An 18,854-nucleotide genomic window follows, 5' to 3' on the forward strand; every position below is an offset into this window, starting at 1 on the left:
TTAAGCGCTTCGTACCATTGCCACTCGAATACGCGCTCATAAATTTCGCGCTCAGCTGCGGTCAGTATGTTATGTAATAGTCAATATTATAGCATTGTTACGCTAGGTCAATGGTATCAGAGTGACAAAAACAAAATCAATTTATATAAGGCTAGCTTCCGCAGATTTTGTCCCCACTATGAAAAATAGCGTCGGTAGCCAGTTAGCCTAACGATATATTCAGTGCCGCGTATGGTTTACTATACAACTTCTATCACGGCGTCTACATTAATTTAAAATCTACATTGGTTAATAGGAAATTTCTTGAAAGGTTTGGTTCTCATAGACGTAATGTAGCGACAGTTCCGATGACATATCACTTCGTGATTGGTCAAATTACTAAAGGCGGGCGTAGTATCCAAGTGGGAAACAACATTGGTTCCCACTAGGACGAGTAAGCGAGTTGACCAATCACAAGCGCCAGGAAACCCGCTTGCGTCACGTTTAAAGGAAAGTTAAAACTCAACACCAACATTGTTTTCTTTCAAACATTCCTATTTTGTTTTACCTTTAGCTACAATAAATAATCTACACAATTTTAAATGTGAGACGATAAGAAAGAAACTCATGACAATTCACTCCCTCCGTCTATCCAGTGCTTGTTCTTCGCAGTTTCATACTTGCCCGATAATATCGTGTAAAGTGACGGTCTACTTGTCCCATCCATATGATGCCAAAAGCAACTTGGTCGACGTCATCAAATTTACCTATTAGGTGAATCTCAAAGCACGTCTTAAACCACCATGCACCAGTAAACTTCACTGCACAATCGTAGACACCTCCGTCATTGTTTTGGTCTTTGGTTGAAAACTTCATTCCCTTGTGATAGGTCAGAGAGTCGCCTACAGAAGGAATATTTGACGTACTTACTTAAGGCCAACTCGGACAGCATCGTACGCGACGATGAAGCCCAACGAAACGTCTTAACTCGTCGGTCTGAGATGAATCCTGACGAAACAAGTCGTCTTGAGTGTAGTTTTTATGTCGTCTCTGGAGAACTTGAAACATGTACGACTCGTCGGGCCTCTTCGTACGACGCTATCTGTGTTGGCGTTTAGTCTACAACAATTAATAATAATAATAATTACTCAAGTTAGTGGTAGTAAAAAGAGGCTTTTTATTTAAGTTTTAAAAATGGTTTTAGATTTACTTATACTGCAATAGGATTCGAATTGATTAGCTGCTATTTTCTACAGGTCTTTACACAGTTTTGTGCATCAATGTTTTAACTCCACCACGTATATACAAAAACAGTTTTTTTGTACCCAACTTACCCGTCTTGGCGGTTAAAAATTTCTTCCTATTGTAGCCTACAATTGCTCCAATCGTTATACCACCATCAAGGAAAATAAAAATTATGTTTTCCACAATTGTACTATACTCAATGCTTTGTGGCGGTTGTTGAATGTCGTCGGCGGTCCTTTATCGTATGTCGTTCGAATTTTGTCCGCAAAAATCTGCGTATATATTCTGGACAGTATGATTTATTTTGTTCGAGTAATAAAACAAGGATTTTAAGAAAAGCTGTGTCAATAGGGCCTAAATGGGATATTTTTTTTTTTTTTAGTTTTTAATTCAAATCATAAATGAGACAGGCAGGCAGTAGCAATTACTTGGCGGATTCCATACATACCCTTGGTGCCGTTTATATAAGAAGAAAAGTCCATCACGTATTTTTTATCCTCGGATCCAACAGTGAAGTCAGAGAACACAGCAAACCCTCCCTCGTCCCCAATATCAATCCGCAGATCATACGTATCCGATGACGTCAGTTGATGGAGGTATTCGTTTCCCAACCAGTATTCACCGCAAACTTCACCAAAACCGTTTTTATAATCTTTCCAATTACGATAGAAATCAACGGATCCGTCTTTCCGATTCTGGAAAACCTGTTATTGATTTAATTACGATAAAAACATTATTATAAGTATGATTGAAAAAAAGAAGTATGGAATTAAACTTGCCTACATGGCACATAGGCCTACTTGTTGTTTCTTTTAAATTAGATACTTATATACCAGCCAAAAAAAAGAATTGTATTTTTAATTACCATCCATCCGCCACCATCAATCTCCATATCACAAAACACTTCTTTAATCTCGCACGATTCACACGCCTTGAACACATAGACACCGCTTTGTGCTGTTGGTAACACACTCTTTACTTCTGTACAATCACGATGCTAGTGAGAAAAAAATTTGTGAGGCGGTTTATCGTTTTGGATTAGTCATTGTTAAAAGGTTGTCTAGTAATAGTAGTAATAGTAGACGTATACCAATAGTGACATCTCTAATACTCGACTACATACTGCTAATAAACCAGGCCTCTCAACTCTTCCAATAATGGCAGGTGAGAGAGTCTCCCGATATGTCGCATCCTCTCCCGATAAAATTCAACTTCTTCCCATTTTTAGAATTAAAGCCAAACAAAAAAAATCTGTATGTATAAATATGCCTATAACTAGGAGTAAGAATCGGTTTCATGCATTTTTTAATAAGTTTTAATATTATTATATGCCACTTTACTTATGTTTTATTTTATAACGCCCTCTTTTGTTTGATGAATTATAACAACTCGCTTTTCGCTATTTCATTTTTTCCAAGTTGAGAGGTCTACAAAACATTATTTTTTATCTTGCGAATAGAATATTGTCCGAACATTGTCAGATAGGTCAATACTGAAAGTCTAAAGTTCATTTTTTATCTATTTTCAATCATCGACCATTAAGAAAAGATATCATCACATTTTTTTGTCGTCCAATATTATGATTGCCAATCTCTACCCTGCTTGATAGCTTAAAAACCATATCGGTATTATAACTCCTCCTCTCCTTCTTTTCCTACACGCTTCAACTTACATGGATAACGGATAAGGCGACTGTCATTGGACAATATCCTTCCGGGCGTTTGTACTTCACATCATCTGCGTATAACCTGCAGGTGCGACTTGTTGCATCATACACCACGTGACTACAAGTTTTTGCAAAGCTGTGACATCGTTTTACACATGCAATCCTCGTCTTTACGTAAGACCACTCCAATACGGAATCATACGAATATATGTCAAGCTCTGTAGAATATGTCTGCAGATACCGTAAACATTTAGGTCCTGAAGTTATGACAAACAAGATCAGAAATATATTATAACAATATAGGCTGTTCTGCCAGTGGAAGAACAGTATGAAATGAAATTGTGTTTATTATACTAAGGGTGCAATTCATATTTCATTCTTAATCTTTTTTAATGATGAAGATTTAATACTTTATGTACACATGAAGATTATACGTTTTGTTGAAAGCGTTGCATTCTCTTTAAATGGACCTGAAACGGATATTTTATTCTCTGAAAATGCCATACATTTTGTTTTTATTTGTATTGACTTATATTAATTTTATACATTCAAATAACATGTGTGAATTTTTCATTTTAGGTCCATTTTAAGTAAACAAAATAGTAGATAGTGTAGTACTACTACACTCTGCCGTTGTAGATTAATATATATGTATATAATGTATAGTAGAATAAATATAGGTCTACGAATTCAGGTAAACCATGGAAATAACAATTAAGAATACACATTAAATAATACTTTATTTTATGATGAATAAATAGTAAATAATATTATTTTATTATTTATCTTGAATAAATTATAGGCTACAAGCGTAGCAATTTATTTTTGAATCAATAAATAGATATGATACTAATTCATGAAATAATGGATTACTTTAATATTTGAAAGATTAATAACAATATACATACACAAAACGCTAACGATAAAAATGACTGTACAGCATAAATTTACATATTGTCTACAACGCATATTTTTATTATAAGCACATTCCGTGATATAATGATTACATAGTTAGAAGAGGTAATAGGAAACTTTACTCTTTGAGAACGCTTAAACGTCGTGGTGTTCCTTCTGATGATCTTGTGTCAGTGTATTTAGGTGCGGTACGACCAGTTTTAGAATATGCGGTACTCATTTGGATGGTGGTCTTACAATTGATCACATTAATGCAATCGAACGAGTCCAGAAACATGCCTGTAGAATTGTTTTGGGTAGGAATTATACTGGTTATGACGATGCTTTGGTCACGTTGCGCCTGGATGGTCTGAGTCACAGGCGTCGGGACCTATGTATTGCCTTTGCTAAATCCATCTTGAATCCTCATTCTAAATTGTTCTCACTTCTTCCTTCCAGGGGTAATGTTGTGCACTAATACAACACCCGCAATGACGACAGGATTCGCAATGTCAATTGTAATACAGTGCGTCATAGTAACAGTCCTCTACCTTATTTGATTAACTTAATCAACGAATTTAATTTGTGAGTTGCGCCCTTCGATCCCTTTTTTTTTTAATTGTTATCACTTGCTTTAATGTTATCATGAAATGCAAATCAGCTTGGGACGCATGCGTCCCTAAATGCTGCTATATTTTATGATTTTTTTTTGTAAATTTGTTGTTTTCATTTTTGAATAAAGATATACCAGTCAATAAAAATAACAATAATATATAATTTGTATTGTAATTTGTATACTAATACTATTGTAATAATTGTAATACAAAAAAGGAAGACAATAGTATTCCTAGTCTACGACTTTATATGAAAAATAAAGGAACCGTCTTCTATAATCATTTTATTAATAGATGTTCAAAAATACCAAATTCACAAACAAAATGGGAAATAGAACTAGGTAAGGTAGACATTGATTGGAGTAATGTTAGGTACTATAAAGTTTATAGACTAAAACATATACCCAAAGTTGCTCAATTTAATTTGAAACTTCTGCATAGAATACTACCATGTAAAAAACGATTGAAAATCTGGAACTTAGTAGGTAATGATTTATGTGATAAATGTATAAACAAGGTTGAAACAGAAAAACACATGTTATATAAATGCAGTGTAATTCAATGGATATGGCTTAAATTTAAAAATGTCATAGCTAAGAGCTTTTCAAACGAAGACCCAATAACTTGGACTACAATGATTACTGGATCAAATAACATAATTGTAAATGAATTGATTTCATTATTTGTATTCTCTATATATAAGTTGCATATATTAACAAAACCTGAAAAAAAGGAAACAACTATGAAAAAAAGATCTGGAATCTTTTTATTACTGAAGTAAAGCATTTAATTGAAAATGAGTATAAGTGCTACTACTTTAAAGCTCAAAGTAAATAGGGAGATATAAAGCAAAATCTCCTTAAATTAATGAAATAAAAAAAATGCTATTTTTATCTCTTAAATACATTGTATATAGGCCTAGTAACTATATTAGTTTTAAGATATGTCATCCGGGTATGAAGCGACTCACATACACACAGAGCCAAAATATTACCTTGGACTTGCACTGTGTATGGACTCTAACCTTACGGTTTTCATTATATATATCATTCCATCCTATCCATTCTAAACACCCTTTTTTCAAGCTTTTGCATTCTTCGTTTTCATCTCATCCATTTTTTTCTTGGTGAAAAGGGAAGATTCTTTATATTCTTCCCCTGAGTTTATAGCCTCTCTACCCAGACAATGGACACGAACAGAATAAAACAACAATAATAACTTTTTCATAAGTACGTTTTTTTTTTAAATCAATTTTTATCGTCAGTTTACTGCCATCGACATATTTTAATTAATTGTATTTTTAAAAATGTATATGAATGTAGATGTGGTTACTTCTTAACATCAAAATAATCTTAGTCTTATATATACTGTTCAAAAGATATGTATTTTTTTAACAATGTACCTTATAAATAAGAGAATTATATAAATGTGCATATATACATATATTATTTATATTTATAGAACTATAATAAAAGTGGGACGAACCCACACAAGACAAAAAAATAATATATAATTTGTTAAATATTAATTGTTTATTTTTCATATTGTACATTTTATTGTAACTTAGTTATTGTTTATCGATCACTTAATTTCTTTCTTAATTTATGTATAATTTGCATAAAGTAACAGTAGTAAACAATAGACTAGGCTTACTACATTAAAATTATTTATTTTATTTTTAATTTAATTTTATATTTTTATTTTATTATTAAATTATAAATGTAGTGTCCCTCTAAACGTTAAAAAAAATGAAGATTAATAAAATCATACTTTGAATAGGCCATTTTGTAGTTTTAACAGAGTCATAGAAAAAATGGTTTTCACTTAAAAAATGATAAAATTCAACCAAAAACACATTTACTTTTTGCTTTTTTTCAGGTAAATAATTTGTTTGTGATCCACTTTTTTGGTAAAAGTGAAGAACTATTATGTTTCATTAAATCGCATATTAAACAAGCAGGGAGCAATACATCTTTGATACAATATTTTTGTAATTTTACTATAATTGTTTATGTTATATTAATAGTAATAATTCAGTTATCTTCTCCAATTAACGACCAGCGGCCATATATGAACTACTTTAAGAAATCGTTTTTAATTTAAGATATTGAATTTTGGTAACTTACCTTTGAAGAGTGTTGATACTAACGTAACCAAAACAAGAAAAGACAAGATACGACAAACAAACATTTTGTCAACTTTCACTTCAATCTATTATTTCGTTGTTAGATTTTATTTACGATCGGCTGTTTCGCTCGAAAAAGAATCTTGGCCTATATAATATATATCTGTGTAATAATGTAGTGTGTATGCTAATAGAGGGCGTTTTGTATATTTTACCTACGCCACCAAGGAGGTAATTATTAGTCGATCGCTTGTGTCTGTCTGTTTGTTAGCAGGATTACTCAAAATGTTATTTCAAGATCTTTACCAAAATGAAAATACCGATATTTGGTCAAGGACCATGCACTCCATTAAATTTTGGAGGCAATCCGAATCAGGGTCCCAAATCTGGAAAACTTTTCAGTATTATTTTCAGATCTGCTAATGTTAAAAGACAATTTTCAAAAGCAGTCAAAAGTAACAACAAGGTCTAAACTGAAATTGCATTTTCTCGAGAACTAAAAAACTCCATAAACTGTTGTCATTTTTGTACAAGAGGCAAGAGTAATAATTTGGGATTTGTAATTTAATGAAATAAATAAATAATTTGATTTAATGTAGGCCTACGGGTTTTTTGATACGAGTAGTTTTTAAAAACCTATTTCTTTTCAAATTCACCCGTTTGTTTTTGGCGTTGCTGTTCTATTGTTAGTCTGAAACTGAAACTACATAATGGTTATTGAAACTAGCATAATCACACACAAAAATAAAAATAATAAATAATTTACAGAAGGCAGAGGTATCCACTCTCGGAGTGGAATTTTCAAAACTCTAAATAATAAATTTTAACTTCTAATTTATTTGTTTAATGCAATACATTTTGCGCGGCGTTTGAATGCGAGGTCCTAGTTAGATAGGCTTAGCGCGCCTATGCTGTATCACCAGAGCTAAGCAATTAAGATTAGTATAATAATAGTTTTTTAAAAAAATCCCACGGAACGCCTGTACTATTATTATGTACAGGGATTTTTTTTCAAAAATGGCCAAATCTCAACCTTTTTTTTTTTACATAAATGGTTTCTATTTGTCTTTAAGATGATTATAACGCAATATATGCGCATATATAACAATATTATTGCATAATAATAGTTTTTAAAAAGTGCGTATTATTGCAATTTTAAAATAAAGATGATTATGACGCCATTATACGCATATATAGCAATATTGTTGCATAATAACAGTATTTTTAAATTGCTTATTTTGGCTGTACTATAGTATAGGATTTTTTTTCAAAAATGGGTAAATATTGACATTTTCATTTTTTCATACAATTGTTGCTATACGTCTATAAGATGATGATAACGCCATATATGCGCATATATAACAATATTATTGCATAATAACAGTATTTTAAAACAGTGGCCAAATTTAGACTTTGTTATTTTTTGACATAAATGGTTACTATATGTCTAGATGATGATTATAACGCCATATATGCGCATATATAGCAATTATTGCATAACAGTATTTTTTAAAGTGCGTAATAATCTACATTTTTATTTTTTGACATAAATGGTTACTATACGTCTATAAGATGATTAGAACGCATATATAGCAATATTATGGCATAATAACAAAGTGCGTATTTTGGCCATTTTTTTTTAAAGAAAGATGATTATAACGCAATATAATATGTGCATATATAACAATATTATCGCATAATAACAGTATTTTTTAAAGTGCGTATTTTGGCAATTTTTTGAAAGCTTAATATTTACACTGGATAAAGATTACAGTAATTTAGCGTATTGACAGCCTGACAGTTTTATTCAGTGCCCGATATTATATACCCGTAAGTAAGTCTAAGCGGCACTTGTTCTTCGCAGTTTCATACTTGCTCGATAATATCGTGTAAATTGACGTTGTCCCATCCAAATAATGCCGAACGCTACTTGGTTGACGTCATCGAATTTACCATTTAGGTGAACCTCAAAGCACGTATTATACCACCATGCACCAGTATACTTAACAGCACAATTGTAGGTTACTCCGTCGTTGTCTTGATCTTTGGTTGAAAACGTCATTCCCTTATGATAGATCAAAGAGTCATCTACAGAAGAAATGTTTTATGCACTTTTTTATGTCAATTAACTTGTTACACAACATACGATTGTCTACATTATGAACAGCTCCCCGGCATGGGTCTGATTAACAAATTCATTTGTGAAAAAAATTAACCTATTCGTATAATGTTTCAAATTTCCCAACTTGGAAAATTGAGATATCGGCAGGTTTTATGAAACTGTAGAGGGCACTATAATTTCTACAATAAACTGTAGCGGGCGCTATAAAAACCTAAATAATATTGCCATCTATTATAATGGTAAACATGGGTATTTCAGACGTGCCAACTCATTATTTCACTTATTACTGGCATGATTGATTATAAACATCTTATGGACCGACATTAGTTTTTTTTTATTACGCTATCAATATTTAGAGGAATCCTAGTAGAATTTATAAATATAATATGTATACATATCGGGAGATTTTGTTAGAATTTATCCAAAATATTGTTAGATTGGGAGATGAATCGAACTAATGGGAGACTTATCAGGAGAATTGAAAGGTCTGTGTTTGTTTATAAGTGAAGCAAATATACGGGTGTACGTTGTTTGGATAACAAATACACTGAGGGATATTTAGGCAAGTCAATTATAAGGAAATTCCTTAAAGATGTAAAAAAAAATCTTTAAAACATTTTTGTTGAATAAGTCATTTTAATGTAGCATAATAGTTATCCACTTTGACCAAAAATTGGATTAAAAATGGATGAAAAAACTGTAATTTAAAGTAAATTAAGTAATTAACGAGTCAAAGTCAAGTTGAATAGAACAGTCAGGTACTTTCAACAAAATGAAAACAAAAAGTCTTACCGCGTTTGGAAAATATTTGTTCTACTGCTTTTGAAATACAACAGCGTCGCCGCGAAGAATAGATTCAATGTGGTGACTGGTATTGCGACAGAAGTACATTTTGGAGAGATATTACTGTACTAATTTAGACCAAAAAAAGCATTTAAATTAGCTTTAGATCATTTGTATGATTTTGATTAATGAATATCTCATTGGAAAAATATAGACTAGATGAGTGAATTCCAGATGCCTGTCAAAGTTTTGTAATGGTATCGCTGCGTTTCTATAGCCTAGCTTGGACTGTTATTATTAGGCTAGGCTTAGGCGCTTTAGCCTAGCTAGACTTAGTATTGTTTTTCCCATTCAGCAAATACAAAGCATTTATTTGTTTTATAACACTGTTCTAAAGTAAAATGTTATTTAATTAATCAGCTGCTTCTGTCTTGAATGAATTGCAAACATTTAGTGATATGATTGGATCATCATGGCATTTTATTAGACGGTACATTCTACGTGTGGGCTTTCCTTCTTCCATCTGGGCTGCTACCGGGTTGATATTGCACAAAATGTCAGTCAGTCAGTTTTGTGGTAGCTTACCACACAACACCATAGTAGATGTTAATAATATACAAGACACAATCATTTCAATATAATACTCTGGTAGATGTTAATATTTTATATACACAATGCAACTATTTAATAGGTATATATAGCTATATTAATAGATGTTTATAATACTGTACCACACAATTTATTCTTAATTTAAACGTAACCTATATATAACAGCTATTTGATAGAAATTGTAGTATAATACTTAATTATAATATACATGATATACATATTCTATGATATGTCGATGGCGCACATGTCATAACTATTAATTTTAATTAATTAATTAATTAAATTGATTAAAATCACACTGATAGATAGTAGGCCTATTATATAACACCTATATAAATTCCTGTCATTTGATTAGACGATTGTAGGTCACATGGCGTGCAATAGTACGCACTATTGAACGGTCGTTCAATAATTATTTTTTCGTATACGCCAAAAAAAAACAGCCTAGATGAGTAAAATCCAGATGCCTGTCAAAGTTTCGTAATGGCATCGCTGCGATTCTATAGCCTAGCTTGGACCGTTAGTATTAGGCTAAGCCTAGGCGCTTTAGCCTAGCTAGACTTAGTATTGTTTGGCCGTTTGTTGACATAATTAACACTACAGAAAAATCAAAATAAATATAATATTAATATATTATGTTATATAATTATTGCACTTCCCGATTCCATTTCTGTTTATATAGTCTTTCTTCAATTTTTCAACTTTCTTTTTAGCATGCAAACTTATTTATATTTGTATTAATAAGTTGGAATTGAGTATAGTTTTCATTCAATGGTAGTTTGTCCGTCAATTCTGTCTGAACATTATCATTTTATCATAATATCTGGACTTATATATTCCTTCTTGTTAGAACTCAATACTTGCATTATTGGTTAGTAATATTACATTAGTGGTTGATTATTACATTAATGAATGGTACAACAATACTGTGTATACTATCAATAACAAGGCTAAATATACTAATTTTCTCTGACAAATGTCTTTGTAAACTAAAATATAAAACAAGAAGCATTTTCTGAAACGTTGGTCTGGATTTTTTTTTTCAGAAACTGCAATAGTTAAATAATAAAGCATTAGTTATTTCTATCAGACTGCAATATTAACAATATCAACTAACATTATTAGTTAATTGTATCAGCAACTGTGCAATAGTAAAAATATAAAATAACATTATTAGTTCCTTGTATATCAGCGACTGTGCAATAGTAAAATGTCAACTACAACTATTAGTTCCTTGTATCAGTAACTGGGCAATAGTAAAACTATTAACTAAAATTATTATTATTGTATCAGTAGAACAGTTTCAGTAGCTTTTTCTCCTCAATTTCATGCTAGCCCGATAGTATTTCGTATAACCAGCGTCGTTACCCTTCCATACGATACCAAGAGCATATCCATCCACGTCATCAAACATACCGTTCAGATGAGTTGTAAAACACTGTTTAAACCACCACGCTCCATTGAACATATCAGAACATGCACCAGGATGTAGATCATTATCCTGGTCTGTAGTTGAAAACTTCATTGCTTTATTCAACGTCAAAGAGTCGCCTGTTAATTCGATGATGATAAATGAATACATCAAGTAATACTATTTTCACACTATGAATGTTTTGCAATTGTTAATGAGGTTTAAGCAGAAATTTCGTCTGGACACACCCAATGAGAAGAACTTTTTTTCGAGTTATTGACTACGCATGCCTGTTCAACTGACGTGTCACTTATCAGCTCATGGTAGTATAAGTTATTTTTTCTATCTAATTTCGGGGTATCCCTTTTCTGTTGTAGTGCGAATGGAGTGTAAAAGAAGTGGAAAAGTAGCGTACGCACAATTGGGAATCGACGTCGGGGCAATGGACGCTTTTGACGCATAGTTCGTTGATACAATTGGGGAATCCCCTTTTAGGACGTGGATTTAATAACCTATACCAACTGGTTCTACGACGCTATTTTTCTGTAGTTTGCAAACTTGACTGAAAAACTGCAAACTTTGATGTACCGGCGGTGGGAACTTTACAATGAACAGAATAATAGAAAGAAGAATACAAACAGGTCCATCCCAAATTACACTCATAGCGATGTTGTTCAGGCCCTAGCCATGGGAAATTCGGGAGAACCCCTTCACGTTAGCCTTGAACGCAAATGTGTTTACCAACGGAAAAGGTAGGACGATACGATCGTTTGCCAATTGCGAGCGCGCTATTATTAGAGTGTCATTTCCGACCAACTACAGGTGCCATTTATCTTGATTTTTACGTGCGAGAGTACACCATTGCCAGCCATCTAGGGGTCATTTAACCAAATTCGCTTTGCCACAGGCCCCACCATCGGAGGGAGGGGGTCTGTAAAATCAAATACGCAATGTTGGGTCGCGAAAAAATTTTCAAAATAGGATCATGGGGTCGCGGTCAAAAAGGTTGCGGAACGCTGGTTTAGAGACACGGTACAACTACTATTATACGAAACTAGAGTGACGTTCATACATGGCACAATACGTCTATTCTAAGGTATGTTGATGTCTAGATATACGGAACAACTACTACTATTTATTTACACAGAACAAGAGTGTTTTTGTACATGGTACAATACGTCTATTCTAGGGTATGTTGATGTCTAAATACACGGCACAACTAATACTATTTATTTACACGGAACAAGAGTGTTTTTATACATGGTACAATACGTCTATTGTAGATGTCTAAATACACGGCACAACTACTACTATTTATTTACACAGAACAAGAGTGTTTTTGTACATGGCACAATACGTCTATTGTGGATGTCTAGATACACGGCACAACTACTACTGTTTATTTACACGGAACAAGAGTGTTTTTGTACATGGCACAATACGTCTATTGTTGATGTCAAGATACATGGCACAACTACTACTATTTATTTACACGGAACAAGAGTGTTTTTGTACATGGCACAATACGTCTATTGTTGATGTCTAGATACATGGCACAACTACTACTGTTTATTTACACGGAACAAGAGTGTTTTTGTACATGGCACAATACGTCTATTGTTGATGTCTAGATACATGGCACAACTACTACTATTTATTTACACGGAACAAGAGTGTTTTTGTACATGGCACAATACGTCTATTGTTGATGTCTAGATACATGGCACAACTACTACTATTTATTTACACGGAACAAGAGTGTTTTTGTACATGGTACAATACGTCTATTGTTGATGTCTAGATACTAAGCCTACAAGATTAGTAATACATATGGGTTGTTTAGTTGTAAAGAAAAAGTCGGTAAATTCAAGTACATTAAAAAAGTAGGAAATATGCCAAATTACACGTTTACACTTATTTTTATTGCTTTTGGGGGGATTTCTTGTGAAAATCATGTTTTCAATCAATCAGATAGAAATACAAATTAAAGCAAAATAAGCCAAATAAATGTTTTTAAAGAAAGTCATTTAAGGGTTTTAAACATAAATATTAAGCTTTTCTTTTTCAAATTCAAATTTTGCTTGATCTGTGCATATGCCTACCTTTGTTGCCGTCTATATAGGAGGTAAGGTCCATAGTGTATTTTTCATCTTCAGGTCCAATTCTAAAGTTAGAGTACACAGCAAACCCTCCCTCGTCCCCAATATCAATCCGCAGATCATACGCAGCCGATGACGTCAGTTGATGGAGGTATTCGTTCCCCAACCAGTATTCACCGCAAACTTCACCAAAACCATTTTTATAATCTTCCCAATTACGATAAAAATCAACGGACCCGTCTTTTCGATTCTGGAAAACCTGTTATTGATTTGGTTATAAGTATTACAACTATATTAAAGTATGAATGAAGCAAAATGAAATTAAACTCCACTCCAGCATGGCGCCTATTTGTTGTTTTTTTTTAATTAGATACTATTGTCTTGTAGAAAACACCAGAAAAAAGTTGGGCGACAAGGTTTGTAGACTAGGTTGTATGCCTTTACGCCCTTAAATACGAATTAAACCGGCCATTGATATTAATTTCTAATTTAACTGAAGTAGGTTATCTTACCGTCCATCCGCCGCCATCAGTCTCCATATCACAAAACACTTCTTTGATTTCGCACGATTCACACACCTTGATCACATAGACACCGCTTTGTGCTGTTGGTAAAACGCTTTTTACTTCTGTGCAATCACGGTACTAAAGGAAGATAATTACATGGTTAGGTGAAAAAATGTTACCCAATGCTCCGAAACTGCTTTTCCTTACAGGATAAACGTAATTATTTTATCTTGTTGGCTTAGTAGCGGCCTTTTGTTTTCACTATACGACATTCGAAATGTAGCTGTCGAGTCGAAAAGTAACAAAAAAAATCATGTGAGCATGCGCATAGACTGTTGCGTAAATTGTGAGGCGTGACGTGAAATGAAAAGTCGCTGCTGTCCGAATTATAAATAATGTAAATGTAAATCTTAGGTAAAAACCAAGTTTATCTATAAACTAATTATTGTTTATGCTTTAAAGCTCAGGTACAGGCATGAATTTTAAATAATATCTGATTAATTGTACATAAATCAAATATTTGTAACAGAAATCAAGACGAAAAAACAGGAATTTCCCTTAATATGGTCAAATACAAAATTTGGCAAAATTCGGCCATAAAAACCAGGAAGACTTTTTTTCAGTAGTTAGGTAGTTTAACCTAATATAATATTATGTCTGGTGACTCCCTAGAAGGTGAAAAAAGATATACGGTGGATAATTTTTGCTATAGCATGAAAATTGAAGTTGAATCAAATTACCAGAAATGTAAAATTCAAGTTATATTACCTATATTTAGTCATCTGATAACATTTTTTACCACACCGTTTATTTTTCATAGCTTTTTAAAATGCCTCTCTATTTACAAAATGTGTGTACAAAAGAATAGAGATTTTACTGTGAAAACTATCCCCCCACTGATACAAAAAAAAAGTGCTTATTTTCAACAAGCTCGTGTAACACAAATAAAATCCCAAAAATTATGAAACATAGGGGAAACTATAGATCGATAATTATTAGAATGTATGATCAATAGACATTTTTTGCCCGTACCTGGCCTTTAAAATGTCAAGCTAAACAAATGGAACGAAACTATAAATTCTCCGAAAATGACATTTCACTTTTCCTTGATATAACCTGCGACTCGCAGCCTGGGCTAAATTAATTGCGCACATAGGTGTGGACAACACATACAACAGCTTCCTTCTCCCTTGTGGGTGAGTCATAAACGCCCAAATACTCATCCTCTCCAAACACGTGTTGCCTCCATAATATACACGTTTTTGCTTACATGAATAACAGATAAGGCGACTGTCATTGGACAATATCCTTCCGGGCGTTTGTACTTCACATTATCTGCGTATAGTCTGCAGGTGCGACTTGTTGAATCATACACCACGTGACTACAAGTTTTTGCAAAGCTGTGACATCGTTTTACACATGCAATCCTCGTCTTTACATAAGACCACTCCAATACAGATACAGACGATTCTATGTCAAGCTCTGTAGATGACGTCTGTAGATATCGCAAACACGTAGGCCCTGTGAACATAAACAACTAAACAATAATTCATTGGAAAACTACGCAAATGAATAGAGGCCAGTGTCTGACATTTCGAAGATCTAAGGTCAAAGTTTAGAAAACTTTCACTTGATTGTAGTAAGAGACAAATGCAATAAGAAGACAAGCAGGGCTCATCCAGACTCCAGTTATTTTACAGAGCTAGGTCTAATTTGGTTTATGAATCACCTCTTTACCCGGGTCAATGTTTAACTCTGACCGGTGTAGTATTTATACAAAATTCTATACTTTAAACAATCTGCGCCAACATGGCAGTCCAACGTAATGCAGAATTACCAATATTAATTCGTCAGTGTAAAAGTTTTATCTCTTTCCAACAAAATTGTATCAATTTCCTGTTTTACTTACATGCCTGCATACAGCGAATAGCCTGCTTTATTATGCGCTATACAAGATTTAACTGTTATTATTATTATTGTTAAATAATATATACAGTGAACTAAACAGTAGCCTAACCTGAATATATTGTCAATTTCTTCAATTGTAAATTACTATTATTATTATTATTATTACAGTATTTTTATATTATATTGCAATTAGTTTTAATTTATGGGTATTTCGAAGTATAGGTTAAATTACGTTTTTATTATGTCTATAACAAAGTAATAAGTAATCGATAGTTGTTTCGTGTCTCTCATATACATTGAGTGGGGTCTACAACAATTCGATTAATAGTGTTCAATGACATATTAATAAAGACTTCAGTATATCTGTTTAAAACAAAGAGAGATATCAGAAAAATAATAAATAAATCAGTATTTTTTATTCAATGTCGTAGCTATTTATCAACTGACTCTGTATTATGTGAGTGTTATCCGCTCTGTTATTGAGTATGCTCTTCCCGGCGTGGAGCACTTATATCACAGGTAATCAATCTAGAACCCTTGAATAAATTCAGCGTAGGGCACTGCGTCTCCTTTGGTTTAGACCATCAGGCTATGACACTTACTGGTTTACCCGAACTCTCCAAGCGCCGCAATCGAATTTGCGAGAATTACCGTACTTTATAAAATGGAAACATCCATCCTATAGATTAAATGAGTTACTTCGAAATGAGAAGTAACATTAGCAGAATTACTCGAGGGCATCACCTGAGATTTTTCAAGCCTACTTTCCATAAAGGATTGAACTGTAGAAGACATACCTTCTCGCAACGAGTAATAAACCATTGGAACAGTTTACCAGCCGACGTTGTCAATTCTGAGACCGCTAATACCTTCAAGAATCGCATCGACACAATGTAGTTGATATGGGGTTTAAAAAGGCACATCGCCTAAACTTTCTCATTATAACTAAACTAAACTAAACTAAACTTCCCCACAAACGGCACATCAAATACTCGTTTAGAAATGTAAACCCGTTTATGCTCCAGAAAATCAAAACTGAATGAGCAAAACAAATTTATCACCAACTATGTAATTTTCAAAGGGTAGAAACGTCGGCTGCGTCGCTCGGAGAAAAGCAGATATTTTGTTTGTTATTGAATTGTTTAACAGCAATGGGCAATGTATGAATAAACAAGTCGACGCTACATATGGTATCAAGATAAATGATATACATTTAATAGGATTTAAAAATTTTAATAATTTTATGACATGTATAATTTAAAAAAAAAACAGTTTTCTAGGTATTCCACTTCATATAAAAGTACTCTTTCAACAAAGGAAAGGTTGTCGCATTTTTTATGACGTTCAACAAACAACTCAATGTTTAAATCATACCTAGCTCCACCTGGTCCACCTAAACCATTAAGCATTTGTTTTTGTAATTGCCCAATAGTAAAAAGGACATGGAACCTCATCCGGGAAAAAATTTCAGAAAAAAAAATGTATTGCAATTTATTTTTAGTGAAGAGAGCATAATTTCGGATACCAAGATGCGCATCAGTAAATTTAAAAGCCAATAACGAAATTATTCTAATAGTAAAATCATGTATTTACAAATGTAAACTAGTTAAATGTAGGCCTAAGCCAACTATCAAAATGAACGAGTTGAAAAGGTTTTACGAAACGGAAAAATGTATTTATCATTTTGAATTTTAAGGGTATTATTTTTAATACAAAAAGGATACAATTAGAAACATTTATAAATCAAATATTAAATTGTTAGAGATAAATAACTTTTATGAACCTTTGTTTAATTTATAAGGAGATGGATATCTATGTTTTTTATGTTTGCTTTTAATTTTGTTATGTTTTTATTTGTAATGTCTTGTATGATGAAATAACAAAAAAGAATAATTGTTACTATTATATAGTTTTTAGTTAATATATTATTATATATATAGTTTTTATTGTTTATATAACATTTAAATTTAGGTATAGCAATTATACAGTTTATTTTGAAGTAATAAAACCTTAACAATTGTACAATACGTAATTGCATCTCTCGTGAGAGGTTTCCATAACTTACATGCAATTTAGAAAATTTAGAAGAAAAAAACATATTATCGCATTTAAAGATCTATTATAGTTTACTAACGATAACGATGAAAAACTATGACAGTTCGTGTTTCACGTTAAACATAATACGTTTTTAAAACATTTTTAATGCAAATGAAATGCCACAAGTGACTTCAATTTGATTATTGAGAATGAAAGTGTTTCTAGAAGAGGAAAGTTTAAAATTTGATAGTGTATGAGCATGCTTGATGTTGATATTCGCCATTTGGTAGATGGACTCTGAGAAAGAATTTGGAGTTATCTTTTAGGTTTGGAAGGAAAAGTTGATTTATTAAGTATAATTTCAAACTTTTTATCTCTTTCCCTATTAAAAAAAAAAGCACTGGGTTCTATAAAAACACACAAGCCAAAAACGTTTAACTGGACCTTCGGTTTTAACTTGTTCTACAACAGAACAACTCGCGGAGAGACTTGAACTAATGCCGATGCTATAATGGCTTTATTTGCGCTCCTGCCGTAACAACTCGATTCGACGCTCGGCCACTCACAATTTTGCTTTCGAAAATATGTGTGTAACACACACATGAAAAAGTAACAAGGATCTCAATGGAAAAAAAAAGCAAAAAGCTAAATCAAAACGATAATCAGTCAAAAATATTGTCAGAGCTTTCAGACAACACTCATGCCCTTCATCTGTTATTTATGTTATGGAAAACAAATAAGAGTTTCGTCCTAATAAATATAAACAAACTATATAAAAATATAGACACAGTTAAATATATCAAATTTACGGTTACTCACCTTTGAGTGATGATACTAACGTAACCATAAAAAGAAA

At 32.5% G+C, this 18,854-nt stretch overlaps 2 protein-coding genes across 2 annotated transcripts; both read right to left on the reverse strand.

Moving 5' to 3' along the window:
- Positions 1-627: 627 nt before the first annotated feature.
- Positions 628-2,326, reverse strand: LOC140044295 (ryncolin-4-like). Its single transcript, XM_072088772.1, has 4 exons — positions 2,315-2,326; positions 2,090-2,221; positions 1,673-1,928; positions 628-881 (listed from the first exon to the last, which is right to left on the reverse strand). Exons 1-4 carry the CDS (start codon positions 2,324-2,326, stop codon positions 628-630), a joined length of 654 nt encoding a protein of 217 aa, XP_071944873.1.
- Positions 2,327-8,363: 6,037 nt separating this feature from the next.
- LOC140044296 (ficolin-2-like) lies at positions 8,364-15,788 on the reverse strand. Its single transcript, XM_072088773.1, has 4 exons — positions 15,324-15,788; positions 14,060-14,191; positions 13,551-13,806; positions 8,364-8,611 (listed from the first exon to the last, which is right to left on the reverse strand). The coding sequence occupies exons 1-4, from the start codon at positions 15,582-15,584 to the stop codon at positions 8,364-8,366; spliced, it is 897 nt and encodes a 298-aa protein (XP_071944874.1). The 5' UTR covers positions 15,585-15,788.
- Positions 15,789-18,854: the final 3,066 nt, after the last annotated feature.

Source organism: Antedon mediterranea, chromosome 3, assembly GCF_964355755.1.
Source record: "Antedon mediterranea chromosome 3, ecAntMedi1.1, whole genome shotgun sequence".
NCBI lineage: Eukaryota > Metazoa > Echinodermata > Crinoidea > Comatulida > Antedonidae > Antedon > Antedon mediterranea.